The 17,393-nt window shown below is 42.7% G+C and overlaps 1 protein-coding gene across 1 annotated transcript in view; it reads left to right on the top strand.

The window, feature by feature from the left end:
• VAT1 (vesicle amine transport 1) overlaps positions 1-8,047 on the top strand; it is a 47,420-nt gene extending 39,373 nt beyond the window's left edge. Inside the window, exons 5-6 of the mRNA XM_075349976.1 lie at positions 1,886-2,127; positions 7,421-8,047. Coding sequence (XP_075206091.1) covers positions 1,886-2,127; positions 7,421-7,522 — 344 coding nt within the window. The 3' untranslated portion in view covers positions 7,523-8,047. The remainder of the gene's footprint in view (positions 1-1,885; positions 2,128-7,420) is intronic.
• Positions 8,048-17,393: the final 9,346 nt, after the last annotated feature.

The following is a 17,393-nucleotide window of genomic DNA, read 5'->3' as shown; positions in this document are numbered from 1 at the left end:
TCAAAACTACAATGTTCATAAACCAAAGTTCTATATGGTTGGTCTAAATGTGCCGGGCAGCCTAGTATAATCTGTGAAGTGTCCCGCATCAGCTCTATACATTCTCACGTGTGGTGCATGACCTAAGCTAACAATGGTGGCCTCGCTCAATGCTTGTGATCTCCCCCTTACAATGAAGACAAGTAAAACCTTGAAGCAAACCTCCCTCCCCTTACTGCGCACCACATAGTTGAATATGCTACACAATATCTATTGTGGAATCCTGCTCTGGCATTTCTCCTTGAATAGGAGGTTTTGTTGGATGCTTGAGGGGATGGGACACAGACTTCACTTAGTCTTTCTACACAAGTTGTGCCTCGGGCAGCCTTAGTGGCTTGTTAACCCCTCTTTAAAACTTTCACTGGGTTTTTCAGGGGGAAAAGGTATAGGAAAGCTTTTTAACATGTATAAATTGTCTTATACTGTGACATATTTTGTAGTACTTATGAACTGACTCTATAGACTTGAAATTTCTTGGTGGCCTTGGACACTAAAGGCCACTTTACACAGATATCTGCGGCAGATCTGTGGTTGCAGTGAAATTGTGGACAATCAGTGCCAGGTTTGTGGCTGTGTACAAATGAAACAATGTCCATGATTTCACTGAAACCACAGATCTGCCAAAGATTTCTGTGTGCAAAGTGGCCTTTAGACACTCCAGTTGAATCTTGAGTTCAGCACCTTGTACTACAGCAAGCTCCTTCATGAGGCGCACAACACTTACAGTGTTTCCCCGAAAATAAGACATCCCAGGAGTTTTTTCAGGGAAGCTTTAATATAAGACATCCCCTGAAAATAAGACATAGCTGCGGTCAATAATGAAGTGTCATGCAGCGGTGAAAGTTAGACACTGCAGGACACTTCATTATAGGCAGCGGGCACCCCCAGAAGAGAAGAAAGACCCCGCAGTCATACTTACCAGACGCCGACCGGGAGCAGGTGAGCGCATCAAGGTCCTGCAGCAGCGGAACACACGTGCACATGCACTCGCACGCACATCAGATCACTCACTCACTCTCACACACACACATCAGATCACACTCTCTCTCTCACACTCATCAGATTGCATCCACACTCACAAAATCCAGCGATATCGCTTGCTTCTCGGCGGCGATACTGTGCGTGCAGTGACCTTCCAGGACCTGCCAGAGGATCACATGGCCGGAAGCATGTGGTATCTCCGGATGTTGAGTGTGTGAGCGCGTATGTGTGATATCGTCAGTGTGTGTTCGTGTATGCGATCGGATGTGTGCGTGTGTTCTGATGTGAGTGTTGGCAGAAGACAGAGGAGCACGGCGTGCAGCACAGCTGCTGGGACTGCCCACCGGAGGGCACAGGGAGAAGTGGGGTGAGTGTATGCGATCAGGTGTGAGTGTATACTGTCTGTGTGTGAACGTAAGCGATCAGATCTGTGAGTGTCGGCAGGAGGCAGAGGAGCACGGTGTGCAGCACAGCTGCTGGGATCGTGGGGTGGGTAGGAAGTGTGTGTGTGTGTGTGTGTTCTGATGTCAGCCAGACGCAGGGGAGGCATGCAGAGTACCTGATGGGAGATCACAGAAGGATCTGGGAGCCATACACGCCCTGTGCTGGAAAGTATGACGATCCTGGGATGGGGGGCGGTCTGCTTTTTGTGGGGGGTAAACTTACCCCCAACCATGTCTCCTCGAGAATAAGACACCCCCTGAAAATAAGACATAATGCTTTTTTCAGGGCAAAAAAAATATAAGACAGTCTTATTTTCGGGGAAACTGTAATAAATTTGGCCAATGCGACTAGAATCTCTTAAAATGTGATAGTAATGTAGCTTGTGGAGATTTGGTAACTGTATACAAACTTTCTTTTGCAGGGGCTTCAAACTTACTGACTGGACAAAAGAAGAATATAATGGCGCTTGCCAAATCTTGGTGGAACCAGTTCAGCATAAACGCCATGCAACTAATTTCAGCAAACAAGTCTGTGAGTGGCTATCTTCTGGGCCGTCTGGATGAGGAAACCGAGCTGGTCTCAGATGTCGTAGCTACACTGCTTGATCTTTATAAGCAGGGCCAGATCAAGCCTAAAATTGACAGTGTATATCCCTTTGAGCAGGTAAGCTGGACACCATCCTGATTGGCTATTTAAAACCTTGCCATGGCAGAAAGCCAGCCACAAACCGAGTCTCCCTGATGAAGCCCCAGCTCAACCTCCTTGCACTCTAGCGGTGTGGAAACAGATGTGCATGTGCTGCCATATTTCACTTTTCTGGCACTGAGCAACAAAGTAAAAGTTAAATCGTAACCCGGACCACACTTCCTGCCATTGAAACGGCTCGGCATCTTTTAAGTGGCTATTTCCATGTACAGTACAATTGAGGCCTTTAAACAATACCATGCCATCTTGTCCTTTTAGGTGTTTAGTAGTAGGATTAAAGGGAGTCTGTCAGCACAGTGACTATAATTACAGGAGCTTTGTGCACCCTGTGTGGCACCAACATGGAAGTGCATCTTCCCATCCCACCTACTTGTCTCTGCTCTTCAAGGCTGAATGCCAGAGGGGTCTGATAAAGGAGAGCTATAGGTGGGACGCGGTTTGTGTGCACCTCTACTTGCTTTGAGCAGTCATTCTGTGCCGACAGGATCATTTAAAGAGAATCTGTCACTTATACAATCCAATCTAAGCAGCATAATTTAAAAACTGATTCAAGTGATGTCACTTTCTGGGCTGCTTCCTGTAGTCTTTAAACAAAATCACTGCTTCAATAAGAAGAGAACTAGTAAACATGCTGCCAGATAGTTGAGCATAATCAGGAGCGCTTTAGAACCCTGCCTCCCAACTACTGATTGGCAGCTGTGTACTATGCACAAGTACACCGCTGCCAATCAATAGTGTGGGCAGGGTTAGGTGTACATCTGCTACAGATAGAACAGGGATTTTTTTTATCATGTATTAAACGACTGCAAGTGACACAATGCTAGATGGAGTGTTCGCCCTAAATTATGCTGCTCTCCAGGGGTAATAACCTGGTGACAGTCCCTTTATTCACAAAACAAGTGGTGTGACTTGTGGACCTGGAGGTGGCTGGACCTATATTTACTGTAACAGGGCACTTTCACCTCTGCCTTCTAATCTTGGGATTTATTTCTGAAGGATCCCATATAAATACCTTGCAGGTAGCCTTTCTAAAGGCCAGAATTGCTCGGTAATATGGTACTGTACAGGTAAAACTATATGGCTACGCCTGGTGCCAAGAGGCTTCTTGGAGGTGATGGCTTCTATCAACATGTTCTTGTAATGCTTACTCCTACAAACTTTCCACAGGGTCAATCTGTAACGTTCTGAACCAAAAACTGTACATGGTCTATCCAGCAAACCTTGGAGAAACCAGCCCTAAGTCTGGCAGTGCTCCAAAGCAATTTCACCAGTATTCTGGTATAAATGGCTTTAAGTCATAATATTCTTATGCAACTGGGCTTTGTGCAAAAAAAATTGTGACTTCTGGCATAGTCATGCGTGATGCCACAACTCGTCAAATACATGGACTAACTGTGGTGGTACACCAGAAATTGTACACCATTCAAAGGGCAGGTGTACATTAATGTATCTAGTGTGGTACACACTGCTTGTCAAATGCTCCAGAGTTGAGATTTGCAACTCTTCATGGATCAGTTGCGACTCCACTAGCCAAATTCCCCCCCCACAAACAATCATAAAGACCAGCAAGAAAATTGACAGTCTTGATCAATACAGGCCCGAGTCTAAGTATAGTACTAAATCATGTTAACATGCAGTAATTTCAATGTGAGGTTGTCATTGTTATACTTTGAAGTCCTGCAAAGGAAGTGCATCGTGCTCTTCTGCACTTCCATTTTTAAGCCTGTTATCTCTATTGCTTCATCCTCCCTGCTGACATCTGGCAGCTGTTTTAGGAAACTAAAGCCAATATCCAGATGTCTTTACTATGGGGACACTTCACTCCTATGAGAACTTTAGCTGGTTCTACCCAGTCTCCCAGAAGCCGTTTTAACATTAATATACACAATGCTGCACTCCTGAAACATGCCAAATCAGTGACTGTTGGGAAATGTTTTTTGTTTGTGTTTTTTGTTTGTTTGTTTTTTTGGTATCTTGTGTACAGGATGCCTCCTGGCTCACATTTCCACCAACAATATAAAACCTGAAAGTATACATATATTACTTAGGCTATGTGCGTACTAGAAAAGTTATTTATTTTCTCAAAATTGCTTGAAACTTCTAAGAGTTGAAAATTACAGCATCTGCATAAAAACGCAACAAAACCGCAGGGAAAAACTCATGCGGTTTTTGCTGCGGTTTTTCCGCAGGTTGGACCCTGTGGTTTTTTATGGTGTAAACTGCAAGAATATATAAATAAAGCATGTTGAAAGAAAAAATTGATGGATGGATGGATAGTCCCTGTGAGGACACTGCAGTTCTCCCGGTCGGTAGTATGTTCACATTACCAACTGTGAGAAACTACCTGTAATTACCTCTGTAATCTCGTTAAGAGGCTGCATTCTGTACAGTGTAAGTTGCGGCTGGATGCAAGTGTCGTGGGACCTGCATGGATTACGCCAGAGCTGTGTGTTTTGGAGGGGGTGTAATTAAGGGATTGACCATGGCCCTTGCCCTCCCCAGCCTGAATACCGAGCCTCCGCTGTGTGCTTACATCGGCTGGATGGTAAAAATACAGCGGAGCCGGCTTTTATTTTTATTTTTTTTTTCTCCCCATAGGTTTTGCTGGGGAATGTCTGCAGAAAGATTACAAACATTTCTCAAATTTCTGCAGCAAAACTGCGTAAAAACGCATTGTGCACAAGGCCTTAACTAGGTTTCACCCATTGATATCTCTTCTAGTCTAGACTGTGTAGTGGGTGTAGACTGCAAGCATGTGTAGGGGACTTTACAAGCAAATTCGTACTTCACATTAATGCTTTACCTGTAAAGTTGTGTGTGTGTGTGTGTGTGTGTGTACTCTAATGGCACTCACTGTTCCTTAAATACAGGAGGTGCCCCTGCACAGTCCTTGTAGTGTGGTCCATCACACTGTCAATGTCTAAAATCACAAAGCACTAGCTTTCCACTAATGACACTTATGTGTAGAGATAATGTATAACATCCGTTCTTGGCTTATATGAACAGCACATCAAAATTAGTTGTGGAGATAATTGCAAAGATGGAAAGCCTCAAACTATGGACTCTAGCAATAAAATGCTGAAATACTTCCATTAATGCAGGCTTCTAATGTGGCGTTGCATATACCTAAACATTAAGACTGTGCCTAGAAAGCCTAATTCTTTTATTCATGGAGGTAAAATCACTTTCTGTTCTAGTTTCTTCTACCATTATGACTTGCACTATTGGGCAGTAATGTAAATTGTGCATTTTAGAGGAAGGACAAATCTTTAAGGAACCAATAATGCCTCTTAAACCTAAATCAATATTGAACAAGCCTTCAGTATGTTCGTTGTCAGGCTACATTGTTACACTATAGGCCTTTCCACTTATTCCATGTTGAATCTGGATGATTCCTGCATTCCCAATAGCTCTGCTTTTCAATCAAACCTTGAACGTGGAGGGTTGCAAGATTTTCTATGGGCAACATCTTATTCAGCAACTGAACTGCATGGTTTCAATGTTTAAGATTAGTTCTGCCAAAAGTTAGCCTTTTATTAGATACTTCATGGGTAGGAAGCTGCCCCTAGTTGATAGTCTAGCAGATTGGAGGCATAAATGATACCGGTTGTGAGCATCATACCTCTGTATCTCAGGATTAGATCAGACCGGGGTGACAGCAGTGTGAGCAGCCTCTTCTCACCTCAGCACCCCCGGTATCTTCAATATTAAATCAGACTAAGGGGTACTCCTCACATAGCGAGAGCTGCTGAGTCAGTTTTTGTGACGCACCAGTGACCATTAGCGATCTTGCTGTGTGACACCGAGCAGTGATCTGGCCCCTGCTATGAAATCGCTGCTCGTTACAGTGCTGGTTCATTTTTTGGACGTTGCCCTCCCGCTGTGAAGCCCACATCGCTGTGTTTGACAGCGAGAGCAACGATGTGAGTGCAGGGAGCCGGCGTCTGGTAGCTGCGGTGAGCTGTAACCATGGTAAACATCGGGTAACCAAGCGAAGTGCTTTGCTTGGTTACCTGATATTTACCTTATTTACCAAGCGCAGCATCGCTTCCACATGTCGCTGGGGGCTGGTCACTGGTGAGATCTGCCTGACAGCTCACCAGCGACAATGTAGCAACGCACCAGCGATCCTGACCAGGTCAGATCGCTGGTGGGATCGCTGGAGTGTCGCTAAAGTGTGACGGTACCCTAACAACTGATAAAATCTTCTGTCTCTTGAAGGGAGAAGGCAGAACTTCCTAATGCACATGATCACAGGCACTACATCTGTTCAGCAGTGGAACAAGTCAGTAGCCATTTTACAGTGACACGTTTGATTTAGAAAATATTTAATTTGGAAGGTCTTGTCAGAAATCTGCTTCTCCCCCTGGTTGGAGCTTTCAGTCTCAATTCTTGGGTAAATTGGTTAAATTTGAGATCGATTTTCAGTGTACACTCACAATACTGAGATGACTGGAATTTTTTAAATTAAAATCAGTCCAGTAAACATACTGTGCTTCTATTAAAACGAGGTTACATCTTGGAAAGTGTGTGTGTGTGTGTCATATCAAGACCTCAGTTTTACTGAAATAAAAACTAAAGCAGCTGTTAAATTCTGATCAAACCTGATGTTACAAAGCTACTTGTTTTCATGTGTACTGAAGTCAATCCAGGAGAACTCACTCTGACTTTAACCAGCTAGTGCGTCACTTTCCCTTTCCGGAGACTTTACACTGACATGAGTTGAGGATCCATTCAGGAGAAGATGGATTTATCTAACATATATGACAAAGCTTATTATGCTTGTGTAATATTGATTTATGAAAAGTATTAGGACAATTACTCTTTTTACATACGCAAAGTCCTTAATTTGAAGTGCAAGTAAAAAATAAGTTTCCATTCTCCAGTCATTTCTACAACTGGATTGTATTTGTATCTTGGCTTCTAGTACAGGCTACAGTTTGGCAGCAGAGCAAAAGCCTGATTTATAGCAGGATGGTGGTTATGAAAGAATGTGACGTCTACCAAGCATAGGGAGCATCTCCTGCTTTCTCTAGACCAGTGTTTCCTAAACGGTCCTCATAGCTGTCAACAGGTCCCATTTTCAGTATTTCCTTAGCATTGAACAGGTGATGGAGGTCTCAAGACACCACCTTTGCGATACTAAGGAAATCCTGCAAACATGATGTATTATTGAGAGCGCCTGTGGACTGGAAATCACAGCTCTAAACTATTCAAACGCTAAAGCTTTTTTTTTTCCCCCCCCCTACAGGTGGGTGATGCTATGAGACAGATGCAAGAAAAGAAAAATGTTGGTAAAATCATTTTGGTTCCTGAAGTGCCAAAGGAAGAAGCAAAGAAGGAAGAGAATTAAAGGGATGAGCTGCAGAAAGGAGCATCAAACCCTGCAGATTGTGAAAACTGTGTCCTACTAATGTATGTGTGTTTGGGGTTGAGTGTCTGACTGAGCCCTATTGTAAGATGACGTATAACCACTCGCTTGCCATGAGATGCTGTTGCTGCATTTGGCAGTGGGCAGGTTAGAACTTAATGCCTGTAGAATATGCCGGGGTCTGCATTCTGAAAAATGTCACATCTGTAAACTGCAAAAGATTTAGCAAAGGGAATCCTGAGCGGAGCTGCATGGACTCTGCTTTGATTTAATCTGCTGCAGTTTATGGTTTTTCACTGTGGACTCTTCAGACCTTTACAATGTAACATTCCAGATATTGGGTTGTGATCTTGCTGAGGGGCGGTTAAAGGTTTTTTTATTTTGGTTCCACCGTCCATTTTTTTTTTTATAATTTTTTTCACTCCATATTGTAACTTGCTTAACTCTTCAACCTGTGGTCGCTATGTTTTCATTTGAGAAATAAATGTATTACTTGTCTTGCCATTACCACTTTCTATTTTTGTTCCGGCAACAAATCATCATTTACTCATTTTCACATGCCAGTTAAGGCTTGAAAACCAGCACCTGAGTTATTTCTTTATCAATAGGATACCCATTACCAGATGTGCAAAATTGCCATAAATTGACTAGGCTGGCATGTCCTGTCGAGCACAACCTGGATCTAGTCTCAGACTAGATTCTAGCACAAACTAGCTGCCTCCTTGTATTGGGCTTTAGTAACTTATGACCCTTTAGCCAACACTATCTTACTCGAAAGATTAGCCATTTGATTTAGTGAACTTTAATGCCTGTGCAGAGGTATCCTCAAATTTAAGGAGTAGGTTGAGATTCAAGTACTGATTAAGTTATGGGAGGTTAACCCTTTCATGGTGGCATGTGGTTGGTCTTGGGTTTCCTTCATAGTGCCAACATGCCATGCCTTGCAGGAAGAGTAAATATTAACGTGTGAATGTCTAGTGCCAATGTCTATAACCTTAATCCAAATGAAGATATGTGCAGGCAATTGCTGGAGGAGACCCAAACTAGAAATGGGTGACTATTTGTACAGAAGATCTGATCTTCAAGTATTGAACCACTGCTGGGCATTGTGGGGTAGTTTGATCATAGAGTTCAGACCTTTTTTATTTTGAGCCTGAGCTCAAACAAGCAGCTTTATAAAATGTTTGCAGGAATCTGCTACCTCAGGTGTCAAACACTCCTCAGATCCCTTCAGCACATGCCTGGCTATTAAACACTATTAACCCGACTATCTAGTTTACTGGGCTCTTGCAAAATATTTTGCTTTTGCAGTCCTTATAGCAAATCACCTTTTCAGCCAATCATGGACACCCAAAATAACAGGCTCTAGAATCTGGGTGGCTTCAAAGTAGGCCACTTTGACACCTATTATGTACCCTAGACCTCATAATTATCACTTCCGTGCCAAACCCCAAAAGCCTTTGCAAGCAATCTGTACTTCCTGCTGCTGGTATTTAAGGAACTCTTCCCAGATACTCACTGGTTGCCTTATTGCTGAGTGCATTCATTAACACCATGGTTTACAAGCATAGAGCTTTAGCTGGAGCACTGCCAGTTGTTTACCAACATACCAATGTGCCAACCTACCACTACATGGTGCCAATAAAAGTAGCTTGAGTACGATCTTGTGAACTTGTAAAATAATTCTGTTTGTAAAATTTGGATAATGTGGATTAATCCTAAAGTGCACACGTCCCTCTGTACCCTTGACTTTCAGCATGATTAAAGTACTGATATAGCACGGTTGTGGGTTTTTGTTTTTCCTAAATATATATATATATATATATATATATAAATATATATATATATATATATATATATATATATATATATATATATATATATATATATATATATATATATATATATATATATATATATATATATATATATATATATATATATATATATATATATATATATATATATATATATATATATATATATATATATATATATATATATATATATATATATATATTATATATAGCACAGCAATCCCTCTGGAACACAGCTATGTATTTCAATGATTAGACTCAGTGCTAAGTTTTTAGGTTTTATTTTGAAGGGACTTTGTAGGTTTCACACCTAGGTTATATTGTGCTGATCTCCCTACAAGACAAAGCAGCTGCAAAAAAAAGCTGGAGCTCTCCCCTATACATACAATAGGACCTGATCTAAAGCACAATCAAAATTTGGTTTTGCTGTAGGCTTGGTGACCATCTAAAATGATGGTGAATAAAGTCAAAGCAACTTTCTGAAATTGGTAAAAGTACACCTAGGAATGTATGACATTCACACACTTCTGCAGCAATCCAATCACTTGGCCAAAGTTGGGTCTACAGTCTAAACATTCCTCCATGTAAATCTGATACAAGGCCAATTCCTTGCAGTCTAGGTTGACCATAAAGGCTTTTATTTTTCTTCCAAGGGTTGCACACTAGGAAGCCTTCTCAGCAGGCTTTTGCTATGTAATCTGAGGACTGCATCATATAAGGGTTAAGAAGCTGAAGGATGTCATTTATCATATTGAAACGGTGCACAGCCTAATGAGTTCATCAGCAAAAGATTACCACTGTCTGGCCTAGGTGCCGTGACATCAGGTCCATCCACACCACCAGCACTGATTAGCTGCTCAGTCAATATAAAGTGTAGACAGAATTCTGTGGTGTGGGTGAGGTTACGGAGTGCAGCAGTTGACAATTTGTAGATGTAGCAGACATCGGTAAACTAAGTGACATTGTTTGAATCAGGGTCTGACCTTAAAATCTCATCTGAAAGCAGCATAATGTTGAGGAAATGGTTGTCCTGATGTGACTGACTTATTTTGTTCTCCTTTTTGACACTACCAACATTCAGATGGGTTATGGTTTGATTTAATCTCTATTGGGCAACCATGACTGCAGCTAAGAATTACAGAAATGTAGAAGGGTCCCACTAAACAGTTAAGGTAACAACCCTGTGTTCCTTGAACATGTGTATTGAGGAGGGATTATGAAATTCGGTTACCTGTGCAAAATTGTTGTGCTTTGTTTACTTTGGCCCATAATCTATTCTGTATATGGAATTTACAGGGGCTGTAGACTGCTAGCCAATTTCATCAATGCATTACAGACTTGCAATGACTGTCAAGGCCCATATTACTTTCCAAATGTTGGCCAAAATAGAATATAATATAAGGATACATTTTCTATTTGACGTGAACCGGGAAGGGAATACTCATCTAGCTGTATTAATGATCCTTATAGTATAATGGCATACACAAGCTGTATAGTTTCACATTAATATTTACTAGATTATCAACACTAGTCATTTGTATAAGGCTTACACAACTTTCTTACACGGGTTGCTTGGTATTTTGTCATCCTTCCACTTTCTCGTCCAAAAACCTTAACAGGCAAAAACCTTGGTGCTGTCATAAGGGCATAAGATTGGAGATCTGGCTGCGCATTTGTGGCTTGGTTTTGGCCATTGTCCTAGCCAATATTTCAGACTTTGTATGAGCCATCTATTCTAATAAACTAAGCATTAGGGGAGGATTTCACCATAACTAACTTCTGGGCTTGGCAGTAGGGATGAGGTAACAAAATGAAGCTTGAGACAAAACATTCAATTCCAATGAACTATACAGGCCAATATGGCTCCTTATGTGGTAGAACGCATGAACAGTCTACAGCATACAGTCTTGGTTTTTGTTCAGGAACCTGTTCTGGTTACCTGTTGTGAATTTGAGACTGGGTTGTAGCATCTATAGAACTCCTATGGCTTGTGCTGCCTCTTTTTATTAAACTGTTGCTATTGGGATAGGTTATTTGAGCTGGATTAAAGGACAGACAAACTTATAGGGGGAGCTTTAATTCCAACTGCCTCATACATGGAATCGTGTTGCTTTGAGCTCAGCGTTTCTGAGCCACTGCCAGTCTCATGGTGGTGACCTCCTGAGCAAAAAGACCAGCTGACATTCGTGCCTGGATCCCTTTCCTCACATGTAGTCAGGAGGGCCTTTTATACACGGTCTAAGGTTTGGTGGTTGATTACAGCCAACATAAGACTGTGTATGGGGGCTTAGGTAAAACCTTAGTGGGCTTTTGTACCACAAAGTAAACGGACCTCAGGGCACTAGCCTGTGCTGCACTTGTATATCTGTTCCACTACATTTAAGTCCCCATTTAGATTTAAATGTTCTGTGGTTTTTCATTGACACAGCGATTGTCTTTGAGGCTATTACTTTTGTTTTTTTCTGACATCTGAGGCCTAAAAAGGTAATATTCCATCACAAATTGTGCTCTGACTTTCTTACATGCCTTGTAGCGATCAAAACATATCTATTGGTTTTTCCACTTACAACAGATTGCCTTGCTTGTGTTTCACGAGCAGGAAGAGGTCACACTTGGGCTATATCATGTATGCTGGCTAGAAGGGTGCCAAAAGATTTCTCCAAAGTAATGAGTTTTTTATTTCTCCTGAATAAATGAGAATCCAAGAATCTCCCTTCCCTTTGGACGAGGTGTCATGTTTTCTGGTGTCTTTTTATGGAACCCCTGCTTCATATGTGTAAAAGTTGAACAAAGTTTTGTGCCAATGCTGTTTACATGAAGTGTAATGCTTTTCTGCCTAATTTTGCCGTATGCCTTACATGTTTAAAATGTTAATTAAAAGCATAATAAAACATTGCAGGCTTCCCAGGGTGTGGTTATTGTCATAAGTTGCATGACCAGGGATAAGCATTTTAAATAAGTACTCCTAACAATTATATATACACAATGATTGAAACAAAGTGCATGTAATTAATACATTTAAAGGGGTACTCCAGGGGAGATTTAAAACAATTAATTTGTACTGTCCCCACAATCGCACACTTTGATCCTGAGGTGGCTACTGCTGGTCTAGTATCTTTAGGCCACTTATAAATCAATAAAATAGTAGCTGATAACATACCATACAGGAGGAATGAGTATGTCAGACTCGTGTAAAGCTCCATGCTGTAACAGCGAACACTAGGTGCATGGAGCCAGTGGCTACAGCCCACCTGTCAGCCCCCTGCTAATTCTATCCAATCTTAAAACAGGGGTCTGGCACGTAAGAGCATGGATGTCTGTGGACACTTCCCCCTGTTCTAAGACTGGCTAGAAACAAGTATTGGGGGGAGGGCAGTTAGGAAGATGGTAGAGCCAGTGGCCACACCCCCTGTTCTCTTCTGCAGTATGGAGCGCTACACTGGTCTGAGACGTAACGTCCCATATGGAAGGGGTGAGGAGCAGCCAATGTTAATTTACAAGAGATCTAAAAATACTAGCCCTGCAGTGGCAAGCTCAGCTTCATAGTATGAGGACAGGGACATACAATTTTTTTTTTTATCTCCCCAGAGTACCAATTTTAATTTACTCACCTAACACTGGCTTGTCTGAATTGGTGATCACTGAGAAGAGGAATAGAATATCGCTGGACACCAGAGAAGAGCGCTAGATGAGTATATAAACATACACTTGCTACATTACCTGTGTGTATGTATAGCGATCAGACTGTGGAGCCATAAAGTCCCCTAGGGGACTAGTAAAATAAAGTAGAAAAACTTTCATGTTTTTTTTAAACAAAAGTTCAATGTGTCCTATGGAAAATAAAAGTGGAAAAATACACACTTGGTATTGCATTCAGAAATGCTTGATCTATCAAAATATAAAATCTGGTATAGTGTGGCAAGAATAAAAAATTCAAAATTTGTCGGCTTTTTTTTAATGCAATAGGTGATCAAAATGTAACATCTGCACAGAAATTGAATAATTAAAAATATCAGCTCAAGATGCAAAGAATAAACCTTCACTGAGCTTCAAATGCCGAAAAATGGGTTGCGGAAAATGGTTCCAAAAGCTCTTTTTTGGACAAACTTCTGAATTTTATTTTATTTTAACCCCATAGGTAAAAATATACATGTTTGCCATCTATGAACTTGTACCGAGCTGAAGAATTATACTAAAGTTTTATCAGTGAACACTAAAAAAACAAAACCTCCCCAAAACAATGGTGCAGCTGCATTTTTTTTTTTTGCAGTCTCTCTGCACTTGGAATGTTTTTCCTGTTTTCCAGTACACTAGATTGTATTGGCTTCATTCAAAAGTACAATTCATCCCACAAAAAATAAGCCCTAATGTGGCAAGACTGATGGAAAAATAAAAACGTTATGGCTCTCAGAAGAAGAGGAGCATAAAAACAAAAATGTAAAATCTTCAGGGGGTGAAGGGGTTAAAAACCCCAGATTGGAAAAATGTAAATCACTAAAACAAGGGAGGCTTTCATTGCCTGGTTATGATCACCCGCATGACTGAAGGGATCAGGAGGAGTAGAAAGTTGTATGGTCCCCCGCCCCCCCTCCCCCCTTTCTCCTTCCTCAACAAATCTATATATTGTGCTTACAATGGGTCAGTATTTTTATGTGAATCATGAGCATACATTAAAACACTTTTGAGAAGACCATCCTCTGATAAAAACTTTTTTTTGTGTGTTACATACCACCATAAATATATCATACTAGCTGTAGTACCTGGCGTTGCCTGGGATAGTAACTGCCTCTGTGTCTCCCCCTGTCTGTATACGTCTATTTCCCTGTATGTCTTTCTCTTATCCTGTCAACCTCTCTGTCTGCCTCTATCCATCTCCCGGTCTGTTTCTCTCTTGGTTTCTTTCTCTGTCTTTCTCCCTGTCGCCCTCTGTTTCGCTCTATCCGTGTTTCTCTGTCCCTGTCTGCCTCTCTATCTGTCTGTTTTTCTCTCCCCGAAATCTTATTACCTGACACATAAGCGGTTTTATACTAAGAATGTCCTTTGTTGCCTACAACAACCAATCAGAGCTCCTATTAATGACCCGTAGCTCAAACTCCATTGACTTTAATGTAAGCAGGTTTTTTGGAAAATAAAGCGCAGGGTTACATTTTTCCCCTCAAAACATAGTGTATGATGTCCCCTGAGTCAAATGAGCTAGAAGTGCAAAATTTTGTGATTCTAATGCGACAGTGCGGATTCCTTTAGCGGACACCCCCCCCCCCCCCCCCCCCCACAACACCTTTCTATATTAGATATGCAAAATTAAAACATTAAAACCACCTCCCTGGAAGGTCACCCGTCACCCTTCAATGGCAAATTTTGAGTTTCTACCTCTTTTATACCCTCTCTTTTGGGGTTTAAGCATGTCTGTTTCTATGAGTTTTGTTTTATGTACTTTTAAATGTGTACAATTACTCACCAACACCAAACCTTGGGCCCTAAGCATGTGAAATCCACATGTACATTAAAGGCAATGAACAAACTGACAATATTCTGTATTGAAGCATCTATTAAGCATGTACAAAGATCATTGTGAAGAGATTATCTGGTGTTATCAATTATTGTAATCCTGTGACTGATAAGAAGTCTGCTGAGCACTTCCTGATAGGAAGTGTGTCTAAAGGTGGTGTCACACACAGCGACAACGGCAATGACGTCTCTGCTACGTCACCATTTTCTGTGACGTTGCAGCGACGTCCCGTTGCTGTCGCTGTGTGTGACATCCAGCAACGAGCTGGCCCCTGCTGTGAGGTCGCCGCTCGTTGCTGAATGTCCAGCTTCATTTTTTGGTCGTCGCTCTCCCGCTGTGACACACAGATCGCTGTGTGTGACAGTGAGAGAGCGACGAAATGAAGCGAGCAGGAGCCGGCGTCTGGCAGCTGCGGTAAGCTGTAACCAAGGTAAACATCGGGTAACCAAGGTGGTTACACGATATTTACCTTCGTTACCAGCCTCCGCCGCTCTTGCTGCCAGTGCCGGCTCCTGCTCTGTGCACATGTAGCTGCAGTACACATCGGGTTAATTAACCCGATGTGTACTGTAGCTAGGAGAGCAAGGAGCCAGCGCTAAGCAGTGTGCGCGGCTCCCTGCTCTCTGCACTGTGACATGTAGCTGCAGTACACATCGGGTTAATTAACCCGATGTGTACTGTAGCTAGGAGAGCAAGGAGCCAGCGCTAAGCAGTGTGCGCGGCTCCCTGCTCTCTGCACTGTGACATGTAGCTGCAGTACACATCGGGTTAATTAACCCGATGTGTACTGTAGCTAGGAGAGCAGGGAGCCAGCGCTCAGTGTGCGCGGCTCCCTGCTCTCTGCACATGTAGCGACGTTATGATCGCTGCTTCGGCTGCTGTGTTTGACAGCTAAGCAGCGATCATAACAGCGACTTACAAGATCGCTGCTACGTCACAGAAAATGGTGACGTAACAGCGATGTCGCTGTCGTTTAGTGTGACCCCAGCTTTAAGGTGGCTTTACACACTGCAACATCGCAAACGACATCGCTGTAACGTCACCGGTTTTGTGACGTTATAGCGACCTCCCCAGCGACATTGCAGTGTGTGAAACACATCAGTGACCTGGCCCCTGCTGTGAGGTTGTGATCGCTACAAATCGTTCAGGACCATTCTTTGGTCCTTAGTTTCCCGCTGTGCAGCAAAGTTTTAGTGTGTAAAGGGAACTTTACAGCGACTTCGTTAGCGACGTCCCTTTCAAAAAGCTGCTTTACAACGTCCCCAATGACTAGCTAGGTCGTTCTGCAGGTCCGGATCGCTGTTGCGTCGTTGGCCAGGTCTGCCTGTTTGACAGCTCACCAGAGACTTTGTAGTGATCCCGGCCAGGTTGGGATCGCTGGTGGGATTGCTAGAAAGTTTCAGTGTGTAAAGGGGCCTTAAAGGCCCCGTCACACTAAACAACATCGCTAGCAACATCGCTGCTAACGAACAACTTTTGTGACGTAGCAGCGATGTTGCTAGTGATGTTGCTGTGTGTGACATCCAGCAACAACCTGGCCCCTGCTGTGAGGTTGTTGCTGAATGTCCTGGGCCATTTTTTAGTTGTTGCTCTCCCGCTGTGAAGCGCACATCGCTGTATGTGACAGCGACAGAGCAACAACTGAATGTGCAGGCAGCAGGAGCCGGCTTCTGCGGACGCTGGTAACCACAGTAAACATCGGGTAACCAAGAAGCCCTGTCCTTGGTTACCCGATATTTACCTTCGTTACCAGCGTCCGCCGCTCTCACGCTGTCAGTGCCGGCTCCTGCTCTGTGCACATGTAGCTGCAGTACACATCGGGTAATTAACCCCATGTGTACTGTAGCTAGGAGAGCAGGGAGCCAGCGCTAAGCAGTGTGCGCTGGTAACCAAGGTAAATATCGGGTTGGTTACCCGATATTTACCTTAGTTACCAAGCGCAGCATCGCTTTCACGCGGCGCTGCTGGCTGGAGGCTGGTCACTGGTTGCTGGTGAGCTCACCAGCAACTCGTGTAGCCACGCTTTAGCGATCCCTGCCAGGTCAGGTTGCTGGTGGGATCGCTGGAGCGTCGCAGTGTGACATCTCACCAGCAAGCTCCTAGCAACTTACCAGCGATTCCTATCAGGTTCGATCGTTGTTGGGATCACTGGTAAGTTGTTTAGTGTGACTGACTGGGCCTTAAAAAGTCCTAGTGTCCACTTGCAAGATCACCACATAATATGTGTATGCACGTGCATGTGTATTATATGCGTGTGTATGTATACATCTATCTAATGTGTTAACTTGAGAACGGCGGCAGCTATAGGAATAGAAGTGGTGTCTAGGTATAGTAAAGTAGCCATGCGCTACGCAATGAAACCACCTATAGCACCACCTGGTGGAAAACAACGGAGTTAGCATTTTTTATTTCGAAAACAGAACGAGATAGAGAAAAAGTGAATTACAAAGTTGTAGGGCATCATTAATTCAATACGAATCGACACCTTGCATACAGAAATGCTATGACTAGAATGTGTAAAACTCAC

Source organism: Anomaloglossus baeobatrachus, chromosome 5, assembly GCF_048569485.1.
Source record: "Anomaloglossus baeobatrachus isolate aAnoBae1 chromosome 5, aAnoBae1.hap1, whole genome shotgun sequence".
NCBI classification, from domain to species: Eukaryota; Metazoa; Chordata; class Amphibia; order Anura; family Aromobatidae; genus Anomaloglossus; species Anomaloglossus baeobatrachus.
Note: the sequence above shows the minus strand (reverse complement) of the source record. Positions and strands in the feature narration are given on the sequence as shown.